This window comes from Olea europaea, chromosome 17, assembly GCF_002742605.1.
Source record: "Olea europaea var. sylvestris chromosome 17, O_europaea_v1, whole genome shotgun sequence".
Classification (NCBI taxonomy): domain Eukaryota; kingdom Viridiplantae; phylum Streptophyta; class Magnoliopsida; order Lamiales; family Oleaceae; genus Olea; species Olea europaea.
This window is the reverse complement of record NC_036253.1, coordinates 14007519-14032080: the sequence shown is the minus strand read 5'-3', so window position 1 is coordinate 14032080 and position 24562 is coordinate 14007519. Positions and strand designations below refer to the sequence as shown.

At 35.1% G+C, this 24562-nt stretch overlaps 3 protein-coding genes across 4 annotated transcripts; all 3 read left to right on the top strand.

Annotated features, from left to right (window-relative positions):
- The first annotated feature begins 1573 nt into the window (after nucleotides 1–1573).
- On the top strand, nucleotides 1574–7738 carry LOC111365228 (stomatal closure-related actin-binding protein 2-like). Its single transcript, XM_022985641.1, has 13 exons — nucleotides 1574–1780; nucleotides 2445–2739; nucleotides 2997–3125; nucleotides 3434–3526; nucleotides 4038–4178; nucleotides 4452–4520; nucleotides 5121–5204; nucleotides 5566–5743; nucleotides 5881–5997; nucleotides 6139–6197; nucleotides 6411–6545; nucleotides 7216–7365; nucleotides 7499–7738. Exons 2-13 carry the CDS (start codon nucleotides 2461–2463, stop codon nucleotides 7535–7537), a joined length of 1473 nt encoding a protein of 490 aa, XP_022841409.1. The 5' UTR covers nucleotides 1574–1780; nucleotides 2445–2460; the 3' UTR covers nucleotides 7538–7738.
- Nucleotides 7739–12759: 5021 nt separating this feature from the next.
- LOC111413007 (G2/mitotic-specific cyclin S13-7-like) lies at nucleotides 12760–15452 on the top strand. Its single transcript, XM_023043888.1, has 8 exons — nucleotides 12760–12875; nucleotides 13353–13503; nucleotides 13601–13658; nucleotides 13736–13990; nucleotides 14081–14185; nucleotides 14255–14503; nucleotides 14579–14952; nucleotides 15048–15452. Exons 1-8 carry the CDS (start codon nucleotides 12839–12841, stop codon nucleotides 15187–15189), a joined length of 1371 nt encoding a protein of 456 aa, XP_022899656.1. The 5' UTR covers nucleotides 12760–12838; the 3' UTR covers nucleotides 15190–15452.
- A 1583-nt stretch (nucleotides 15453–17035) lies between these two features.
- Nucleotides 17036–23801, top strand: LOC111413006 (transcription factor MYBC1-like). 2 transcript variants are annotated; one of them, XM_023043887.1, is made up of 2 exons: nucleotides 17036–18355; nucleotides 23493–23801. In XM_023043887.1, exon 1 carries the CDS (start codon nucleotides 17410–17412, stop codon nucleotides 18346–18348), a length of 939 nt encoding a protein of 312 aa, XP_022899655.1. In that variant the 5' UTR covers nucleotides 17036–17409; the 3' UTR covers nucleotides 18349–18355; nucleotides 23493–23801. The 2 variants fall into 2 exon arrangements, with proteins under 2 accessions (XP_022899655.1, XP_022899654.1); XM_023043886.1 differs by lacking the exon at nucleotides 23493–23801 and adding an exon at nucleotides 18476–18702.
- Nucleotides 23802–24562: the final 761 nt, after the last annotated feature.

The window sequence follows — 24562 nt, the reverse complement described above, 5'->3', positions numbered from 1 at the left end:
TAATGAAGACGAGTGGGGACAGCGCGTGGTCCATTTTTAGTATTGAACCACGACCTTTTAACGGAATTACCATAATGACTTTTGGAGTATTTTGACAAGCTGTTGTTGGAATGATAACATGTGAATAGGAATACTTATGGGCACTTCAATAAGGACTTTTGACACTCTTGTCTATATTAATTGACAATATCATCCCTTGCCAATTGCCATCTCAATATTTATCATCATAAAACTAGATTTAATGGCTTGTTTATAATGGGATTTTAACGAAGAGAATAATGGATCTCACGAAGTATATAGATAATAAATGAATGAATGTTTAATCAAGATTAATGTTTGACTCGATCAATTAAGAGCTTATAATTTATTTATTTTTTTAAATAAATGGAAAGCATGCCATCTTCTCTTTAGGATTATTATAGAATTGCTGATAACTCCAAGTTTTGATCCATCTAAATGAGTTGATTATGAATAATAAATTTTGTTTCTAAGTAAAAATATAATTCATCATTTTTCATTGTTAATCTCGTCGTAAAAATTTGAAGGCGTGAAAAATTGTTGATCTCTATAATAACTTAACTCTAGAAAACTTCACCAATGCACAACAATAGTTGAAGTAAGATGTGTGCAAATTGACTCAACTTTCCATGCGAGTTGTGCTAGGTTAGGCATAAGGATTCTTTAGCTCGTACATGTCAATTGATATTTAAATTTTTTTCAAAGTAAAATTATAGAATTATGAATATGAGTTGTCCATAATGATAGAGATGAAGATGCGAAGTAAATAATAATAATAATAATAATAATAATAATAATAATAATAATAATAATAATAATAATAATAATACTTCGTTATGTATTTAACTAGATCACTATTTTTTTATGGCCTTATTAATTATTAAATGATTGATATTTTGATATTTTAGCTATTTTTTTACTCATGATCGTATCCCATGATGCAAAAGCTCAAAGAAAGTTAAAATTTTCTTTGAAGAGTTTTTAAATTGCGTGTATTGTTGTATGCTAGACTCTGATACCCAACTTATAGAAGAAATTAATGTTATTTACAGTCGCTCATTACCATAGTCATCATATGTAACATAGATGTGATGGTTAGTGATTTGATACATTTCTCATTCATGTATCATTTTATCTCTATGTGTGTTTCTATTGACAATCCCATAAAAGAACTATTGGAAATATTTCGAATTTCTTTTTCATTATTTATTGGAAATTAGAGTAAAACGATTTTCAAAACCTAAGCGTAATAGAAAATGAAAGGTTAGAGAATTAAATACTAGTAACGTTATTTGGAATCGTTCACTACCGTAGTCGTCTTACATGATATACATATGATGACTAATGTTTTAATACATGATAATGAGCCACTGCAAGTAGCACTACTATATTTAATTCTCCAACCTTTCATTTTCTATTACACATAGGTTTTGAGATCGTTTTATCCTGACTTTCCAATAAAAAATGAAAAAAGAAAACCGGAGTATTGCCAATAGTTCTTTTATGGGTTGTCAATAGACAAACACACACAGAGAGAGAAAAAGGATAAATGATGAGAAATGAAAGACAAAATAGAGAGGGAAGACCGGAAGAAAGGCCAGGAAGAAGCTTTTCCTTTTCTCACTTTGCTTTGCAAAAAGCATACATACACCTCCCTTTATAGATAATCTATCTTTCTCTCTCTAGTCTAAATTCTTTGAAGAACAGATGAACATGTACCATTTCTAACTGCAATATTCTCTGCATTGTCTTGTATTATTCTGTAAGTGGCGTTTCTTCTTCGTCTGGGCCTTTTTTTTTTTTGCATAAAATATATCTGGGCCGTCTACCATTTTTTTCTCTGAATTTTTTCGAATCTTGAAAGTTCAGTTTTGCTGTTGCTTTAGTCATGGGGAATGGGATCGATGCATGTTTAAGATTGGCAATTACTAGCACATTTCTCGCGGTAGTTAGATTTCTTGATTACTCATTCAAGGTTTTGAAAAGGTTTTCCTTTTGTTTGATTGTTGAACTAAGAGTATTTTTTCTGTTCTTTAATACTAAATTACTTTTCCAGACTGAGAAAATCATTAACTGGAATTTTTTTCTTTTTCTTTTAAGGTTTAGTAGTTAAAGACTCATACTCTTGTACTTTATTGACCCGTTAGCCTTTTTTCTCCTTCTTTTAAGCTCAGTTCTTCAATACTTTTCTCCTTCAAGTACACTGGAGCTCGCGAAATTACAGTTGTAAATTTCGAAGTATTCTAATTGTTTATTTTTCTTGTAGTATCAGAAATTGTGTAATTCAGTTGATAGATGTGATGAGTAACACGAATATTCATCTTAGCATTGACTAATTTAGTACCATTTTGAAGTGATTTGGATTCAATCTAGAATGCATTGTTGATTTTTCTGAGAAAATGTTTTGTTTGCTTTTATGAGAACAGAACATAAAACTGGACAATGACAAGGGTAAGTCCAGAGTTTGGGGATCAGGAGCAAGTCTATCTTCCGGTGTCAAACGATGTGAGCTTTTCATCTAATCAATTTCCGAAATATAAGTTAGGACCTGATAATGAGATCTTAGACGAGGTCAAAGAGGATTTTAAGGGTCCATTCCTGAAGGAGGTAGTTGTTGAAGAAACGAACCAGCTAACAGAACAGCACAAGCGACTTTCTGTTCGGGACCTGGCTAGCAAATTTGACAAGAATTTATCTGCTGCTGCAAAATTGTCTGAAGAGGTCTTAATGAAGTTCTATTTTTGAATTTATATTGCCGTTCAAGCTCTAAAATCACATATGCAGAAATTGATGTCTGTAATAGCTAATTGTCAGTGTTTTTATACTCATTGAATCAAGACAGTTGCTAGAAAGATAGGAACTTCTCAGAAACTGGGATTCTATTTCTCCTGTCTATTCCTTTTTATCCTATCCATTTTTATTTATTTATTTATTTTTTGGGATGACTCAGTGAATTGCTAAAGTTTTTTGGACTTTAGGCTAAACTGAGGGAGGTGCCTTCGTTAGAGGGACATGTTCTTCTAAAGAAGCTCAGGGATGCATTGGAATGTTTGAAAGGACGATTGGCAGGACAAAACAAAGAAGATGTGGAAAAAGCTATTTCAATGGTTAGCATCTTGTGATAAAAACCAAAGTTTTTAAAGTGATTTTGTTATGTTCCTTACTGCCCTTTGTTCATGATGTGCCCAATTCCGAAAGCATTTGCTACATTGAACATGTTTTATGCATAAATATTGTATGTAGTAATTGGGAAAGCCCAAGAATGAATTTCATCTATTCGAACATATTTCAAATTAAAGAAAAATTTAGCAGTTTGTTTTGCCTTGTTAGATGTCCTTTGGCTCTTTGCAACCTTTGCCAAGCAAAGATGCATCATAATTTTACTTATTCGTGTTTTGACTGTTCGGTTTTGCAGGTCGAAGCTTTAGCAGTGAAGTTGACTCAAAAAGAAGGAGAGCTAATTCAAGAGAAGTTTGAAGTGAAAAAGCTGGCGAACTTTCTCAAGCAGGTAATGCAGATTTATCACTCTCTTCAGTTTCATTTCATTCTCTGCTTGGACACTCACGGACATTGTAAATTTCTTTCCTCTTGCTGCATCTGTACCCTGATCATTTGGAGACGTAGCGTGGTGGTGGTAAAATTGTGCAGGATCTACTTATTGTTACATTAAGAATTTGTTGTGGTTTTCAAATTGAAGAAGGCTAAAGTTTATTTGAACTATATGAAGTTATATAGGTTGCATGCCCCATATTCAATCCTTTTAACTGTCCCCACTTCTGTGTTAATGCTGATGGTAACTTCTTTGCATCTAACCCTGCCCTCCCGTGTACATAATTTTTTCACTTATTATCTATTTTCTCAGATTACACAACATATAATTTTCTCTATTGATTACCTAGTACATGTGTCACTTTACTACGATCACGCACGTCTCTTTCTGTTTGCCCCTTTGCTTCTCCTCCTTTTCACTGTGGTTTCTCTGTGTTTTCCAGAGAACTGAATCTGCTTTCCTTTTACAGGCTTCCGAAGATGCTAAAAAATTGGTTAACCAAGAAAAGTCTTATGCTTGTGCTGAAATTGAGAGTGCTAGAGCAGTTGTACAAAGGATTGGAGAGGCCCTTGATGAACAAGAAAGAACCTCTCAAACTTCAGGGAAGCAGGTTGCATTTTGCTTTGTATCTTTAACTTTTTAACATGATTTAAATATCTTAAGCATGCACACATACACTCTCATGCTCATCTATTTGAGTGGATTTTTTTGCAATAGAGCATCTTGTAAATGATCAATACTGAAGGATATTTTCCTTCCTAGATAGGGTGTCAACATAAACTTTATTCCTTTGTTGCTTAACATCCATAGGTTCAAAGTTTTGAGGAGTGCTATATTACTCCTACGTAATGCAGAAGTTTGACTGATTTTCTTGTGCTCTTAGGAAACGGAAGAACTAATTGAGGAGGTTCAAGAGGCCAGAAGAATTAAATTACTGCATCAGCCCCTGAAGGTGCACTATAGTTTGTGTTTCTATTTCTACATCTGCATTTAGGTTCATTTGGTTGTATCTTTGCAAGCTCGTTATTATCAAAAGTAATTCAAGGTTTTGGACCCTTTTTTCTTTCCTGTTTTCTACTTCAAAAACTCATTACTTGTGTATAATTTATAACAGTGCCTGACTAGCCTATGATTCTTATGGTAAAATTCTCCAATTCCGTGGATATTATGCTACTTGGATGCTGGTAGTCCCAAATTCAAACAGATTTGTAGTTTGTGCATCAAGAACGTTTGCCCCTCTAATGAAATTACAACTTTAGACATAGTTCCTTGAGTCCTTGAAAAGGATCATTTTCAGCTGGGTGACTATGAATTGTAAACTGTCATGTTACGTTCTTCAGACTTCTTTGTGTTTTTCGCTATTATTATTTTCAATTCTAAATGTATTTTTCTCTCCAGACTTCTTTGTGTCTTTCGCTATGATTATTTTCAATTCTAAACATATTTTGTCTGTAAAAAATTGCAGTATGTATTTCAGATCTTGTCTCGACATTTTTCCCCCCATTTCAAGTATTTATCTCTTTTGATAGGAGAACTTTCTTTGTATGTGTAGGTGATGGACATGGAACATGAACTACGAGAACTAAGAATTCAAATTAGAGAGAAGTGTAAAATTTCATTCGACATTAGAAAAGAGGTTTGCTATGTCTCTCTTCTTTACCTTCTTTTGCAGATTGAATTAATTACTTGTGTAATAAATATAGGCTTCATAAAATGAGACAGAATGTAAAGGATTTCAGAAAAGAAAGTATATCTTCACATTTTCAAACAATTACTCGATACGTAGATCATTCATTTCCTCTATTGCAGTTCTGACTTCTCTTATAGAAAGCCGAAGTTTAAAGTTGTAGGCCACTTGCCTTTGTTTCTTTACCCCATCTAAAAAGTCCTATCCCCTTTTAATAGGTGCACAGTTGTTACTGTGACACAAGTAAATGAAATGATCTGCACCACGAGTTTCTCTTTTCTTGCAAGACTTATTTCCTTGTCATTTACAGTTGGCAATGAACAAGAGAGAGGAAAACAAATCCCAATTTTATGAGCTAAGTGGCTCCGAAAGTTTAGGTTCAATATTACGGATTCAACCTTCCTCAGATGAAGCAACAGACCTTTCTAAATGTTTGATTCAATGGTATCGTCTGTCTTCTGAATGCAGCCGAAGGGAAGCTATTTTAGGTATCATTTTCCTTCTGCATAAGTTAATACCGTACACTTTCTGCATTTGGTAAGGAAATGTAATTTGTTCCTACTTCATCCTTTTTTCTCGATTATTTGCAACTTTATCTCATGAAGTCTATAATCTTCTTTACCAGGTGCAAATAAATTCATATATGCTCCCGAACCAATAGATGTTGGACGAGTTTTGCAAGCTGATATCATCTCAAATGGCCAGAAGGAATCAGTCATTACTAATGGTCCAATAGATAAAGGTTGTTAACTATCTAGTAATTGTTAATACCATGATAGGAGGTTCCATTATAACTCTTATGCTACTTTATAAATCCTTTTCATATGGGAAAAAAAAAAAAATTAAAATGGTCTTTACTAAGTTGTTTCTTTATTTCATACAGCTGCAGAATTAGACAGCTATGTGGAGGCACTTTTCCGGAAATCAAACTATGAATTCAGTGTATGTGATCTTGTTTCTTGCTAGTTCTCTCACTATGAGCACTTAAATCGCCAATGACTAATCCTTATAAACTTTGAAAATCATATGCCCAAAATTTGCACAATCTGTTTAAGTTTTTGCCATCTCTGTCAGAGTTAGTACAAGTGGACTGCTGAAAATAAGTCCTAGAAAAGGTTCATCTTTATTGTAATTGTAATACATTTTGCTCTGCAGGTAGTTATCTCCCAGATGAATGGACGGAATTATTCATCGCATTCAGCACACTTATTTCAAGTTGGGAAAACAAGGATGAAGCTTAGTAGAGGATGGATCACCAAGGCTAGAGATTCTTATTCCAAATCTATGCAGGTATTCCTTGTGGCTGCTCTCTTATTCCGATTCTCAATGAGCATTATGTGTTATTTGAGAATTTTACTCATCCCACATTCTATATAAGACGGTTATTATTGAACCACTCATCTAGAAGTGCTTTAGGTGTTGGCAAGGGGCATAACTGATTTATTTAAAGAAAAAATTCTCTTCACATACCCCATCGTGTGCTACATTATGATTTTATCAAAGGCTTGATAAGTGCACAGTTTTAATAAATGGATGGCGACTTCACGAATCTCTCATCATTGCTGCTGGTCTTATATTCTGAATATGTTTACAAAGACTTGTAATAGGAATATATTCTTTTTCCATACCACGAAATAGAGATCTTAGATGTAGAGCAATAATTTATTCTTTTTAGGTTGTAAACTTGCAATATCTAAGTCGATCAAAATAGTATCTCTTGCTCTTTCAAGGGGATTTCGCTCCCATTGATAAACAGATTGATGGCTTCACTCTGTAATCATCATTGACATGATATTATAGAAGTTATCTGTTGAAGATGTCTATAACTTATCCTTTACGTGGTTATAAGTGAAAAACTGGTTCTTCAATTTTTCATCACTGCTTTGGATCTTTTAGACAACTAATATTCTGAGACATCTTTTAAGAATAGCATTACTGACAAACATTATCCCGTCCTCAGTTCTGTGGATTTAGAGGAGGTGGCAACTCTGCAGCCAAGTCCTTATTTTGGCAAGCAAGGAAAGGACAATCTTTTGTGCTAGTTTTCGAATCTGAGAGAGAACGAAATGGCGCCCTTATTCTTGCAAGGAAGTACGCCCTCGACTGTAATGTAAGTAGCTTTTGTTTTTCCTATATCTAAACCCTTTTTAGCTTCAGATGTTCACTATTTTCACATCAAATATAGTTTTATTCTCATAAAACATCATATTTTCAGCATTGTAACATAAACTTGTTAATGGCAGGTTTTGCTTGCTGGACCAGACGACGATGCTTTACTGTAAACTAGGCTGACTTGTGAGTTTCATGCTGATATGAGAGTATAACGGGGTTTTCAAGTGTGATTTTTTCATTTTTTGTTTGGTGTTTGGAGATCTAATCAAACTTCCACTGATTATTCATGTGTGTTCTAGGCATGGTTTTGTTTTGCCAAATCATTAGTGATTACAATTTTCTTCTAATCATTTGATTGTTCTTTGCTGATTTGCATTTTGTATTCCTTTTTGTTTGTGTTAATGAAAACGTCTTTGGGTAAAAGGCAGTTGTAAATGTCACGAAATTTCCCTCTTTTGGGATATCATCGGCAATGAGTATGTAGGACTCGTTTAGAAAAAATGAAAAACCTACGCTGTTTTTCTATAGGAAATGCGTTCGACCTTCTCTTAATAAATTGAACATAAGAAACACTATTGAAATTCTAAAAAATGACATCGAGAACAATTTTAACCAGTTGGAGGGAAAGATATAGAGTATGTGATGCGGACATCTCGGCCCAGCTTGGCCTATTTATTTTTACTTCATGTTATTTAATTATGTCTTTTTCACTTTATTGGACTTATTTAGTGGGTCTAGTCCAAGCTAATGAATGTTAGGTCTTATTCTACTATTTATATGATTTTCAGTTGTAATTACAGACAGACAATGATGGAATGAAATATTATTATGTTTGGCTTGCAGTCGTTTCCTCCCTTGCTTCCCTCTCCCTTCCCTTGGTTTTCTTCTCCGATCTTCCCCCTTTCTCTCCAGTCTTCTCTCCCCTTTTTTGCTGCCTTCTTCTCCTTCTCCTTCATGAAACTCTTCTTCTAGTCCCTTCTTCCATCCTGCATTAAAGTGGTATCAGAGCTAAACCTGGACAACAATTTACACAGCACCAACATTCAAAAACATCACAAGTCACCTTAGCCTCCTTCGCCTATAATTATTCATTCAATTTCTCCTCCATCGCCTCCACCTCCCCAATCGCCATATAGTACACCTATTTATCCAACTCGTCCACAGCAACTATAACCTGCAACAAACCCCCACATCATATTCTCCACACTTCAAACCGGCTACTGCAAAATTCAAAATCGCCTCCTGCCCGTAGCTGCTGAATATCAACTGTACCACGACACCTATATAAACTGCTACAAACAGTAACCACCCCACACACAATCTACTAAGCCACCACTGCTACCATTTATCACCAGAAACTACCACCAACTATCAACGCTATAATCTTCCCAAACCTACGACCTGCAGTTCGCACCACCGCCATTGCTCCATAATAGGCAGCAATCACACCACAATCACACAAATTCCGAGTCTTCTTCCACTTCGTCGACTCGTCTGCCATCGCTATAGCCAATCGACACCTGTGACGACATCCCCGCCGTCCCAAATCGGGTTGCATCTCGCCGGCAGCCCCAATCATTGCCACCATAACAGCCCAACACCGACAACACGCAAAAGTGACCGATCACTCCTCACAGCGCCAACTCCCGTAACTCACGCTTCAAGAGGAAGAACCAAGAAGATGAAGAAAAAGAAGACTCGGTGGAGAGCAAAAGGCGTTGAGTCAATTTGGGTTGTCTTTTGTAATTTCAACATTTTGCTTGGGCTTTAGTCTATAGTCCTCTTTTGTTTTGTTTTGGGCTTTCCTCTTACCTTTTTGGTTGGGCCTTCATCTTTTATTTGGTTGGTCTATTCATATTGTAATAGATTAGTGCTAAAAAAAAAAGTGAGAAAAAAAAAAGAAAAAAGAAAAAGAAACGTCTTTTCTATTATTTACAGATACATCTTTTATTCTGGTTGATCTGGCTTGGCTACTTCGACGAACGAAAGGGAAGTTCTTGCTTTTATTTATTGTTAGTTTATATTACTGTTTCATTTTGAAACTGAATCAATTAAATTTTTGTACTGCTACTAATCTATTTTTATCTAAATTCACGTAATTAGATTCATTAACCTCGTTAAATCTCACTTTAACCTGCTTATTTTACGTGATTAGATTTTGACAAGTTGATTTATTATTTTACATATACCAGCAGTACTAGTTTGTTGTATATAATTTTAATCTCAAAATTTATTAAAAAAAGGGGGGGAGGGGGCTCAAATTTTCATTTTCCATTACTTGCACTTTTTGTTCATTGATCTTTCTATTGCATGTCATTAAGCTGCTATTATAGTGCAGATAGTTACATATTGGTCGTCTTGACTTCTAGCTCCAGTACCTTAAACATGAACCCCTCACAATTCGATTGACTCACCCGACAAATAGTTACTATTCAAACCCAAATGATCGCTACTCTTGAAGAGAGTAAGACCCTATCTGCTAGTTTGAAAAATTTTAAACAAATCCCTCATTCGATTGATGTCCATAAATCTAAAGTGTCCCATAATAGACATTATCATTATCAACATCATGGTAAAAAATGCTTTAGACACGATGGCGGGGGTAGGGGTCAAATTCGTGAGCAAGAACGAGATAATTTTGAAATTCTTACTCAATGGAATGCCCTTACACAAGGAAATCAACTAGTGACTGAGTATATCGCACAATTTGAGAAATTTCAATCCAAATGTCATTTAATTGAGGATGAGACCACAACTTTGAGTAGGTTTAGCCAAGGTCTCAGAGATGATCTTAGGCGTGAGCTTTTCCTTCGAGGTGTCACTACTCTTTATCACACTTACTCTTTAGCTCGAGATTATGAGTTGATTATTAGTACTCCATATAAAAAGCGTGGTCATCGTCGTTCACCCATCTCATTAGTGTCGCCTCATCATAAGTCTATCATAAAACCTTCTCCGTCTAATGTTCCTCCCATTTGGAAAAATAATTGTAAAGGTCGTGATAGTCCAAAACCTTCTTCTCCATGTAGAAAGCATATTGACAATCATCCTTTGGTTTCAATGGCTCCACATCCTCCCGTTAAGTCCCTTCTAGGACCTCCCCCTTCTAATGGTTCTCCAATCTTGGGAAATAAGGGTAGAATTTCTGAAACTCCAAGGTCTTCTTCTCACTCTCTGTGCATTAGTTGTAAGGTCTTTGGCCACATTTCTTCCAAATGTCTTAATCGAACCTTAGTCATGAAAGAACGAGAGAATGTAATAGATGAGCAGTTAGAAGATCTAGTTTGTGAACCTAAACTTGAAGATTTTGATGACTTGGATGATAGTGAGGACACTTCCTTAGGTGGAATCCAGACTCTTCCCGAGATTTTAGATACTATATCCCTTATCTCCGGCAATTCTCGATCACATGTTATATGTCATACCCTTACCCAAGTTAAAGAGCTTGATGATGTCACTAGTCACCCTTGGAGAATCCAGTCGCCTGTGGTTAGCACTACATCGAAATTCTCCACTACTGACTAACCTCAAACTGATGGTCAAAACAAAATTGCTAACCAAAATCTTGTCAATTTATTACAGTCTCTAGTCCGGAAAAATCTTGGGAATTGGGACTTGATCCCACCAACCGTTCAAGTTGCATATAACAATCCTGTGAATTGGTCTTTAGGTCTAAATTTGAAGTCAACCATGGTTGTGAATTTAGGAAACCTTTAGACCTTATTCCCATGCACCGACATGTTTGTGTGTCTATGTTAGTCGAGGTAGTTGTATCACATTTTCTTAGCTTGCATATTGAGATCAATAAACAATTTGAAGCAAGTAAAACATTATATAAACCTCAAGTTGATTGGCATAAACAACGTTTTGAATTTAATATTGGAGAATATGTTATATTACAAGTCTGTAATGCTCATTTTAAAATTTCAAAGCATGTTGGTCTAAATGCATATGTCAATGCCTTTTTATCACATTATGACCACCACCCTATTTTATTTGTTATGGACTTGGATACTTACAAAGACTATTTTAGCCCCTCTGATGACCTGTTTCTACTTCCACGTGAGAATTTCCACACTGAATCTTTTGCCATGTCTGCTTCAATCCTACCTATCACAGCACACAAAAATAAAATTGATGTTATTTTAGATGAAGAGATTGTGTCAACCAATAATAGAGAGATTCAGTGCTTTCTTGTTCATTGGATGGATCGACTTGATTCTGATGATACATGGATTCCCAAAGAGAGACGTCAACAACGCGAGCCAGATTCTTTGGAGCTTTATAAGAGTCAACAAAATCCTCAGTCGCCTAGGTTATCTTGGTCAGCTCATATTTTTGCGAATAATCTACAACTGACGTCATCATCATTTGTGGAGTTTCGATATTTGATTCGTCGGAAAGATCGTCCTCCATCGAATGTCTTGAAGCATTTTTGGTATCAGATCGGTTGCAGCCTTCAGTGATTTGACCACTCGATAGAGTCGAATTTTTCTCCCATTCCGAGAGAGTTGATGCGGACATCTCGGCCCATTTCGGTCTATATATTTTTACTTCATGTTATTTAATTATGTCTTTTTTCTCTTTATTGGACTTGTCTAGCGGGTCTAGTCCAAGCCCATGAATGTTAGGTCTTATTCTACTATATATATGATTTTCAGTTGTAATTACAGACAGACAATGATGGAATGAAATGTTATTGTGTTTGGCTTGCAGCCGTTTCCTCCCTTGCTTCCCTTCCCTTCCCCTAGTTTTCTTCTCCGGTCTTCCCCCCTTTCTCTCCGGTCCCCTCTTTCTTGCTGCCTTCTTCTTCTTTTCCTTCTTGAAACTCGTCTTCTAGTCCCTTCATTCATCCTGCATCAGTATGTTTGGATGACTTTAGCTTAAGAATAAGCTCCATTTTGTGGCAAAAATAGCGTCGAATGTAATTCAGAGTTTAAAAGATAGAATAAGTTATTTAAGTGGAACTTATTTTTACTTGAAAAATTGTGGGACCCAAAATTAAAAGATGTGAACTTATTTGCTAGACATGTTCATACTAATAAAATTAAATTTATCCGGTTTGGACCTCTTTTGGACAATGGTGAGATCTAAAAATTGAAAATCACAAAAAATATTTGGAAATGATAACGAAACAAGTCTAATGAAGAAATTACATGTTGATCATGGATTATATTTGTCATTCATTTATAGGGCTCTCTTACAAGTTCACAAGAATAACTATGGAGATGCTCATATAGCATCGAAGCACTAAACTATAGACCTTATGGTAAAAAAAGTTTACAATCAACACCGTTGCATCTCCCGCTGATCCAACGGCTACAATTTCAAAAAAAATAAGACCGTTGGCTCTGCATCGCCTATTGTGCAGCTTCAAATGGGCACTCTTCCTAACTTCTCCGTGCGATTCACACACACACAGAGGCCCAGAAGAGAGGGAGATTAAGAATTGTCAAGGTTTCTTCCTCGCAATGGATTCAAGACAGAATGTTCAACAACAAAACAGAGGTATGATGATGTTTGATGTTTTTCGCATTTCAATGATTTTGATGTTTTAAGAGATTAATGCCTACTTCGTCTATTATTCAATAAAGATTATAAAAGGTTACTAATATTTCGATGAAGAGTTGAATCCATTTCTTGGGATTTCAATGAAGATTTTAGGATTAATGATATTTCGATGAAGGTTTGAAAGCAGTTCTTGCTTATTTTGATGTTTTTCGATGATTTTGATATAATAGGACATTAATGTCTACTTCTAATATTCAATAAAGAAGTTAAGATTGCTGATATTTTGATGAATGTTTGAATTCCTTCTTGGGATTTCTTTACTATTTTTCTATTTTTCGATTTTTGAGTTTTCTTGGAATGATTCTGAACATTTCTTTAAATAACTCTAATCTTGTTCGTGCTTCCTGATGAGAGGGTTTCATTTGGTGTGGAAATTTTGACATTCAATCTATAATTCTCATGTACGATTTACAGTGGCAGCAGCCGTCCCTGGGGGTGTCAAGAAGCAGAACAACATGGCTGCAGAAAGGAAAAATCGACGAGCACTTGGTGACATTGGGAATCATGTTACGATTCCTGAGATTGATGGCAAGCCACTGCCTCAAATCTGTCGCCCCGTTACAAGGTTCAGAAGTCTCTCTTTTCATTTCATTTGACACTACTAGAGGGTATTATAAAGTATCGTAGTTTAAAAAAATTTCGATGGTACTGTACTATCTCAGGAGTTTTTGTGCACAATTGCTGGCGAATGCACAGGCTGCAGCAGCTGAAAAGACCAAGGTTTTCATGTTCAGAAATCATGCTCTTCTTTTATTATTCATATTTGGAGTCCATTAATTTGTATCTATGAATTACAGAAGAATTCCATGTCAGTCAATGCAAATGGAGGCATTGCAGTAGATGGAGCAATCCCAAAAGATGTGGCGAAAAAACCAGCCCAGAAAAAAGCTATTACGAAACCAAAACCAAAACCCGAGGAGATAATCAATATTAGTTCTGACGCAGAAGAAGCTAAGAAGGAGAAGCCCGTAGTAAGCAAGGAAAAGGCTGAACAACAGTCACTGGAGAAGAAAGCTCCAACTCTTACATCAACTCTCACTGCTCGAAGCAAGGTGGATTTTCGATTTGTGCGATTCTTTAAGAATTGGTGTTTCTTTTTATGACTTAACTCTCATCTCTAATAGCTGATTTCATTTTTACAGGCTGCTTGTGGGCAGATAGTTGATATTGATGCTGCAGATGTGAATAATGATTTGGCTGTTGTGGAATATGTTGAAGAAATATATAAGTTCTATAAGCTAGTTGAGGTATAATAAAGCACTCTCCATGGTCGATTTTCATTCAGTTGAGATCTTAATAAATACCGGGCTTTGCAGAATGAAAGTCGGGTTCATGACTACATGGATTCACAACCCGAGATAAACGAGAAGATGAGAGCAATTTTGGTTGATTGGTTGATTCAAGTCCACCACAAATTCGAGCTTTCACCAGAGACTCTTTACTTGACTATCAACATTGTTGATCGCTATCTAGCGGTAAAGACAACATCGAGAAGGGAACTTCAGTTGTTAGGCATAAGCTCGATGCTTATTGCCTCTAAATACGAAGAAATTTGGGCTCCTGAGGTAGTTTACTAAAGTTCCTTTGTGTACACAAATCTTCTCTATGAACATTTGAAACTAAAAACTATACTTTTGCAGGTCAATGACTTGGTGTGCATATCAGACAGAGCCTATACCAATGAACAGGTCTTGCGTATGGAGAAACGCATACTCGGTGAATTGGAGTGGAACTTAACAGTTCCCACACCGTATGTGTTCCTTGTACGGTTCATAAAAGCTTCTTTACCTGATTCTGATGCAAGTATATCTCGACTTGGCTACGAACCATATAAGGTGGAGAACTTGGTATATTTTCTAGCAGAGCTTGGAATGATGAATTATGCCACTGTTATGCATTGTCCATCCATGATTGCTGCCTCGGCAATCTATGCTGCAAGATGCACCCTAAATAAGGTGCCAGTATGGACCAAGACGCTTAAAATCCACACAGGTTTCTCAGAGCCACAACTTATGTAAGTTCATTTTCTTGCTGATTTTCAATTCTAATTATCATCTCTTTAAGTTTTGTGTGTAGATAATAATAATAATAATATGTATTTTCGAGTAGGGAGTGCGCTAAGCTACTGGTTAGCTTCCATTCGATGGCTGCAGCTCACAAGCTGAAGGTGATCTACAAGAAATACTCGAGTCCTGAGCGAGGGGCTGTCGCGTTGCTGCCACCAGCCCAGTCTCTATTGGCTGCGTCATAAACTTCTTATGGCGTTTGAAACTTTTATTCAGTGATTCTTTCTTTCATTTACACTATCATTCTCTCTGAAATTATGAGTCAAAGTATTTGATGACTTCGAATATATTTTTCTCCTTTATTTTGACAATATCATTGCGTCGTCTGTGACTTCATCTGTGAAGAGTGCATGCAATTGTCATACAAAAAACACAAGAAGTTTTTGAGACATGTTGCAATTCAAACACGAGATTAGGGATATATACTTATTTATCTAATACAATTTAGTCCGTGCCACAAGTGTTCGTACAAGTTATTGATATTGATTGATATCTCAAATAATTTACTTTAGTAGATGCTTAATTTGGTAGGATGTCTATATAAGCATTAATTAATTAAGTTTGAAAAGGAAAATTAAAATTATATGAATTCTTAAAATGATTCCTAAACCCAAACAATACAAAAAATATTTATTGATTCTTAAAATAATTTCTTATCCCGGTACCAATCAAAACTGCTAAAAAAACAAATACATATAGGGCATGTTTGAACGTAAAATTATGTCATTTCACCATATTGATTTTATCAATCTAGTACAATTATGGTAAAATCAATCTGGTATATGCATAACTCTAAAAGTTAAAAAATCAATCTGGCAACTGGGATTGATTTTATCAGAATTGTGTCAGATTAACACTTGGTAGCATTTCATTGGTAGTTGGCCCAAAAACATTTTAGACACTGTGTTATATCCAATGTTAATTAATATAATTGTAAACACACTTAGTGCATGTTTGGACATAAGCTAATTAAACTCTATTTTTATATACTCATTTCGTAGGATTCATAAGCAAGCACATAGATTTTTTTTTTAACTTTTAATCCTATGTCGAAATAACCAATGTCGATTAATATAATTATTTTTTCTAAACCATGCCTTAAGTTTTAGCTTATTTTTAAAACTACTTAACCTCTAATCACAATTAAAACAAGGAATCTTGCAATGAAAGTCAACACCAATATCCTATCATTTGCATAAACACCCCACTACTCACATTGAGCACCCAAAAATTCCCTCCTAATCGCTGGATCTATCTAAATAATTTTGTCATAGATCGGCCTATATTTGTTTTATCTTAAAACTCGATAAAAATTCTAATCAAAATCAACAATTTAACTAAATATTTTATGGGATTCACAATTTTCATCAATTTTTCAATTATAAATTTAATCAAATTTTATCAAAATCTACTATAAATTTAGCCCTCGTTTGGTAGCAATTTTTCCCATCAAAAAATCAATTTTTTGATCATTATTTCACTATTTTAACTGTTATTTTTTACTTCTTCACTCACAGATGAGACATATTTTTCTCTCTAACGATCAAAAAATTAATTCTCATAATCACTATCGATCATACTCTTAATTTTTAGCAAAACTAAAGGTGGACTCAATGTCAAAGTCGAGTTAAAAACCAAAAGAGAATTCCACACAAAGTGACCTAACTTTGCATTTTCTTCACACTTTCCTTTTTTTTTTTTTTTTTTCGCCTTTTTGATTTAATTTATTTTCCCTCATAACAAATTTCATTCTCCGTGTAATACAAAACCTCAACCATATTACTGCCGTGCCGTACTTCTTCCCCACTTTCTCTTATAGGCCGTGTTACACGCGCCATGCCAAAATGCAACCTTAACTGCTCCAAAAGAATCTCCCATGATATTATCCAATTGGAGTCAAGCGTGTCAAGCACGCTTCTAGACATATATGTGGATTATGTATGTACGATATATACAACTTTTGTATGTATAGGTTTGTGAAATAAAAATCTTTTTAGCAGTGGACGCTCACTCTCAAGAAAAAATGCAACTTTTGCACACAAAAAACTCACAAGGAATCAACAAACAGTGAACATAATAAACGCTAAACAAGATCCACCTCGATCACCCACCAGCCCCGTCCCACCCTTCCCTTCTTCTTCCATACACTCACTGTCTCACACACAGAAGAATTTTTTCTCTCGTCTTCTCTCTGTCTACAAGTGAATCAGTTCTCGCGTCTTTCTTGATAGAGGGAGAAAGAAGAAATTTTCCTTGAAAAAATTCTCTGCAAATTCATTTAAATTTACGGTTTTGCTTCCCACTTTGAATTTTTGTATGTTTCTTGGCAAAATCTCGAAAAAGAAAATTAATATAGTGTTTGATTCCCAATAAACTGCCTATTTCAAGAAAATTTTGAGTGGAAGATGAGGGAGGAGGATTCCAATTGGTTTGCAAAATGGGAAGAGGAATTGCCATCACCAGAAGAGTTGATGCCTTTATCCCAAACCCTAATAACTCCTGATCTAGCACTGGCTTTTGATATTCGAAACCCACCACCAAATCACAACCATCAGAGCACTCCGCCGCGGCCACAGACCACCGCACACTCTTCTCAACCTAACTCTTCCGCGGAATTCGACTCGGTTGAGTTGGTTGGGTCGGAAGGGGGTGGTGATGGTGGAGTAGCCGGTGCCGGAGGTGGTGTGGGGTCGGACGAACCGGCTCGGACCCTGAAGCGGCCACGGCTTGTTTGGACTCCTCAGCTGCATAAGAGATTCGTGGATGCTGTGGCTCATTTGGGGATCAAGAATGCTGTGCCGAAGACTATAATGCAGCTGATGAGTGTGGATGGACTTACAAGAGAGAATGTTGCTAGCCATTTGCAGAAATACAGGCTTTATCTGAAGCGGATGCAGGGAATTTCCAGTAATGGGAGTGGTGGTGTTGGTGGAAGTAATGTTAGTGTGGATCCTACAGACCATTTGTTCGCAAGCTCACCTGTGCCGGCACATTTTTTGCATCCAGGCAGGCCAAATACCGACCATTTTTTGCCTTTTATGCCTGTGGCCACAATGCAGCAGCAGCATCAGATGGCGGCAGTGGTTGGTTCAGGGCCGGGGCCTGGGCCGCATCACCATCAGCAGCTGCAGCAGCAGTTTAGGCATTTTGGGACCTCACCGCCAAACGGACAATTTGAGCATCCCTTTATAAGGCAATCACAGCAGCAGGTGCAGAGAATGGGTGCGCCGGTTCATATTAGTAATGGTTCGGTGGCACCTCCATTGTATGTCGAGGATTCAGAGTCGGCCAGGGCTGGAAATGGGAGGAAAGTCCTCACCCTGTTTCCAACTGGAGATGATTGAACTTGGGGTAAATCCTGACTTTTCCTGGAAACTGCATTTTCTCCTCAATTTGTGAAAATCTGTGTTTGGATTAACATTTGGTATTTATTTTAGCAACCTATTCCTATCAGGTAGCTGTTCTTGATAGGTGGAGCTTTTGGTATTAGGCTTCTTACAATGAATTACTTAAATGCTTGTGTCCTTCATGTGTTCTTGATCTGTGTATATATAACGAGTCTTCAATCAGTCCAATTCCATGTTTTACCATAAGTGTAAACAAGTTGTAAGTAGCATTCTGTCGTGTCCATAGTGGCTTCTGGTTTACAATAGGTATTGAAAATAAGCAATCTAGATATCATTATGTTTGGAGATCCATACGGCTCCTCCAGAAAATACTACCGAACTGATCATATCCACTACCTGCAGTCCACGACTTATGATCTTGTAGAAAGAAATCTCTCCTGCTGGACGAGACAGTAACATTTTTCCTTGTGCCCTTCTCCTTGAAAACAACGCCCAACTCGCTCTTTTTAAGCATAGAGCTATATTCCTTTTGAGCCAGGATCAAAATCGTAGCTCTGATCTATTAACATGGGAAATCGATGGTTTGCCTCAACTGAGACCATCAGTATATCTAGGGGCAGACCTAGACCTTTTGTGTTGTGGGGTCAAAAATTAAAGTGTAATTTTTAAAAAAACAATATAATGTTAATGAAAATAAGTTAATATGCATTTTGATTCTTTGAAAATGTTTTATAGTTATATCATTATCCATATTGTTAAATGAATTTTGCTAGTTGTATGGTTTTGTTTACCATTTCGTTGACAGATGTTATGCTGATGACGAGTAAATCAAATTGAATGCAGGAAATAAATGAATTGAAATAAAAATCACATTTAATTTAGGAAGTAATTTAAATTTAAATTTAATGCGAAAGTAATTCAAATTACATTTAATTCATAACGATCCTATAATTTTTGACATCATATTCCATATAAATTTTCTAATAAAATAATGTAAATTAGATTGAAAAATTTATCGTACAAAAATAACAAACATTAATGAAATAATTGAAAGTTTTAAAGAAAAGATAAGTTAGATGCCTCTTTTAAGACATAGGTTTGATGCATGTTATGAGATCTACCAATTTTTATAAAACATATCTATAAAATTATTCAATTTTTGTTACGTCAAATGTACGTCTTAAAAGAGGCGAATTTTGAACATATTATCGAAATTCTTGAAATACTAGTTTGGAACGACTTACTTTGATGCATCTTAACTTTTGTTACGGTTGGTCGTTTCGAACGCCGTTAATGTGTGAACAATTAGACCATGAGTACTTCGAAATGGTATTAAGAATGCAATATTTCGATTTCATTTGGCATCCCAAAAGGAGCGTATCAAAAGAGGTTGTAAAAGAGTCAAAACAATTATTTTCTGGAAAAAAAAAAAAAAAAAATTTGTGGGGTCATTTAACCCCAAGTGGGTCTGCCCTTGAGTATATCAAAGAAGATGGTGGTGCCTGAAGAATGAAGCAAGGATTGGCTAATTCTTGATTATGTAACTATGGATGAATAATGCTGGAAATAACAATGAGATTTTAATGTCTTCAAGAAGTTGGAGATGGTGATATAGATCCATGGACTGCATAACTGCACGTTTTCTTGAAAATTTCTGGCATATTTACCTACAAGGTTTTCTGTTTCTTTAGTATACCTGGAGTATTCTTATGATTTCACTCAAGTAAGCATGGTATTCGAGTCATTTGCTCATTATTTAGGCTAATGGTAGTCTTGAATGTTTCTGTACCTTTCTGTGAACATTCAGCCGACAGAAGTATCCTTTTGCTAAGATTTAATGGTGAAATTTTTTAATTTTGAGATGGAAATTGGTAGTTGGTGTTCTTGTAGAACAAGTAAATTTTGATTTGTATTTGTGCACAATTGATAAAAAAATTACGTGTGGAATTTCAACTTATGCAAAGTCCTCAACCTTTTCTTCATAGCTTGTGGATTTTTGACCTTTTTATTTTCTTCAATGGACTCATTCTGACTATAATACAAGTTTACCTCTTGAAAAATCAAATATTTAAGTTTTGATTTTTTGTTAGTCAAATGAACGGAAATTGTCCACTATGGACCTTAGTACTATAAAAATGTGAGGCTTCAAATCTTTCTTCTGGTGCTTGTCTAGCACTTCCAAGTTGATTAGGTCATGTTTATTATTGTCATTAATGCCATCATTGTGGACAACATATTCAATGCTAAGAGTAAGCCACAACTTTTAATTTTTCTCTAGTGTTTATTGTAGTTTAGAACATCCTCAATGAAATTCACAAGTCTCCTCTCATCATAACTTTGAAATCTATAGGAATCATCATGTTTTATGAGAATTTCATCTGATGATGATATTCAAAAAGGGATGGAGAATGATGTATAAGTTGTGAAGGTCAGTTTAAATTAACATATAATAAAGCAAAAATTCAAGTAGTTGGTGCCCAGTAATGAAAAAAAATATGCACATATCGACTTTTGACGAAAAACTTAATCCAACCTACAAGTATGAAAGCATATCAAAGACGTAATTTAAACAAATATTTTTACTTTGTAATGTTTAAGTTTTTATATACATTTATAGCTGCATTTTCTAATTCAGAGAGATTGTTGGAAATGTGCACCCGCTAACATCGGCACGATTCTTGATGTTTTAAATATTCAAACAGATCACACCCACACATTATTCATGAATTACCTCATCAAAAGAGTATTGGCATGCCATATAAAATGCAAAATTCCCCACCCACATTCATCCAATCTTTACTTATAAAGTATAAAGAAAGACTTCATTAATTATCTATGAAGTCTATAATTTTATAATATCAAGAAAACATAGTGCCTAATATATGGATATAATAATATGATATAAAGCTGGCACTGAATTATTCCTTGGTATCTTTGCCTTTTAATAGACAACTAACCCCACCACATGATCCTTAAACCATGTGCTTACATTTGTTTTCTAGTATAATAAGGACATGATTGGTAGGGTTTTTTATTTTGCTTTTATTTTTTATGGAAGAGTTTCCTCATTAGGTACTTTAAATTAACTTCTTCTAAAAACTCTTCTAATTCAACAAAGTACTACTAAAAAATTATTCAAATATGTACAAAAACAACTTCTTAATCTCAAAAATAGTTTTTGATCTTTAAAAAACTCTGTCAAATGGGCCCTAAGAAACTAGTTATATTTGTTTTTGTGTGAGTTGAAGCATTAGCAACTCATCAGAATTAAAAGAAATAGCCATTAAACTTATGAATAAAAGTATAAAACGTATCGACTCTTCTTTAGAATGATAAGGTGTGAATCATCCATAGGTTCGAACCAACTTCATGCCACGCCATACTAGGCAAATCTTCGAACCCAAAACTTACTACAATATTCCTCTGGTCATTTTTTACCAAGAAAATGGAAACAATCATATGTGCAGTTGCAAGACTATAAGGGTCTAGAGAGTTGGGCAAAACATGACACACCTTCATACAGTTCGTCTACATGCAGCCAAGTGCCTCTTCGAATTTATACCTCGAGAATGTTAGCAAGGGTGCTTTGACTTAAAATTAGAGATAACACAACCTTGGCCCCTTTTTGCTTCACACTACTCACCATTGATGTAACTTTTGAAGCATGTGATAAACTTGTTTAATAAGGTAATGTTTAAGTCAGGAAAGAGTCGTTTATGTAATGTCAGTCTAGAAGTTTAAGAAAAATAAATCATTCTTTTCAGGTCTGAACCTGATTCATTTGGCCCTCCCTCAACTAATATATCCTTGGTTAATCGACATGTGAGATTATTTTAGCTATTATCTCGCAGCAAAAATGGGAGCATGACATTCAATTGTTCATTCAATTCCAAACCAGTGATAGCTTCGATATGGACCAATTCAGTTGGTCCATGGTAACTTGTAAGGTGGCCCGTTCCGAAAAAGGCCTTGAAGATGTAGTGGGCCTTTAAATGGGCCCACGGACTTGGTGTTTATCTATTTTTCTGTCCTTGATGTTTATGGCCCAATCAGGTTGTACTTGGGCCCCTTGTGGTCTCAATTGTCCAATAGGCTTCCTTGTTCTTTATATGCAATAACCCCAACTACATTGGGCCTACCAACCTTTAGAAAGACAAGGATTAAGCCCCTATTTAGTGTAGATTAAAATCATTTTTTAGTAAATTTTAATAAAAGTTAATGAAATGTATTCAAAAATTGTGAATTTCATAAAATATATTAGCTAAATTAATAAATTATAATCTGCATTAAGCATAGGCTAAATTGTGTTGATTATTAGACAAACTTCAATATTATCTTCTTTAATTAATATTACACTGTCCAAATCCGCTAATCAAACAAGTCAAAGGTCATTTAACACATTTATGTAACATATATAGGCCCTGTCTGGAGGTGATTTTGGTCCAAATTATAATCCAAAATATTACCCTTGTGGGACCCTCATTTGCAGACAGCACTGATTGCACAGGTGCATAATTATCGGAATGCCATTATGTACATTAGAATGAATTTTAAGTGGGGATCAAATTGGTAATCTTCCGCATTTTAATTAAAAAGGTTTCTGCCTCCCTGACACACCAACAATCAATTTTTTTGCTAAAAATTCATCCAAATCACTCTCAAAGACGCACATAGACTTAAATGATAGATTTAATTAAATTTAAGGATGTAGGCCCATTTAATGGAATCCATAGTGTGTTATCACTTAAATGATGTTGAACACCATTGTTCTTAGATATTATCCATATGAAATCATAGAAATACGGAAAAAAGGATAATCTATTAGTTGGTGGAAAAGAATTATGGTATCTATCATACTGCTCGTGCTAGCAGTTTAGATGTCAGGTAATGACATTATACTTTTCATATAATATCATTTAAGATTTCTAATCACTTAATTGACATACGAAAAAAGTTGATTGTATAGCATTTTTTTTTTTTACAGTTTTTTTCACAGCCTCCTCACAAAGGTGAGGTCCGCGATTATTTTAATTGCGGACCCCACCTATTGCATGTGTGTGTGTTGTAGACCATGCTATGAAAATTGATGTACCCTTGTCAATATTTTTTAATTTTTATTTATTTATTTATTTATTATTCAGGTATCCACCTTACAGTAACTAAATTTTGGAGTCTACACCTTGGCTCTTCAAACTGCAGACAGGTTAAACCGCAGGTTGTGCCCCAAACTGACCAGTGCTCAAGAGCCCCCCCAACTGATCTGTCAAAGTGCCAAGCAAGTCGTTTCCCAACTGGCAAATATGAGGGCGCTTCAAGGCTGACAAATCAGAGGTCGTGAGTTCGATTCTTAGAAGGCTCTTGGAAGGCAGATATTCTCCTAGAATGTAGAATTTATCTTGGGAGACATGAGCTCTACTGGAAGGTAAGGTGCAAAGATTGAAGCGCCCTCATGTTTCTTGACATATAGACTAGCGGTTATTAACTATCCAAATAAATAATGGATTAATCTATTTGTACAAAATTTCTGTTGAGATAAATAATGGATTATTTATTTTCTTCTGCCCAACACCCAATGAAATTCTGTCATGTGAAATTTTATCATCCCTTCTGTAAAATCTCTTGTATACATACATTGTCCAAATAATACTACTTGAACAAAAAGGGGTGAAAACCCATTATTAATTTGTTAAAGTAGGGAAAATTTCATTTTTCAGTCATCCAACTTTCACCGAAATCTCGATGATACACCCAACTTCATTTTATTACGATAATGCCACAACAAAAATTTCGATGCATAATTTGTTGCTTTGTATGAAGTTGGTAAATTTAACGGTGGAAATTTAGCCTTTATTTGACAAATATTATTTGGAAAAAAAAATATTTTGAATAGTAATTTTTAGGAGAATGCGTGGTTAAAAAATACGAAAAAATTTTGGATTTACATACACAATATTTTATTATATGACCATATTGTTAAAAATGAGTGCATAAAATAACGAGTTTTCAAATAATAATTGTCAAATAAGGACTTAATATAATGGATTGCTGATGTGGAATGTCGATAGACTGCTTTGCTCAAAATTAAAAAAGAAATAGAGAAACTAAAAATAGAACAAAAAGATAAAAAGAGGGTTCAACATCCTTCCAAAATTCTATCAGATTTATTCATTTCCGTGTCACGTGCACTATATGTCCAAAATACGGGTTTAAT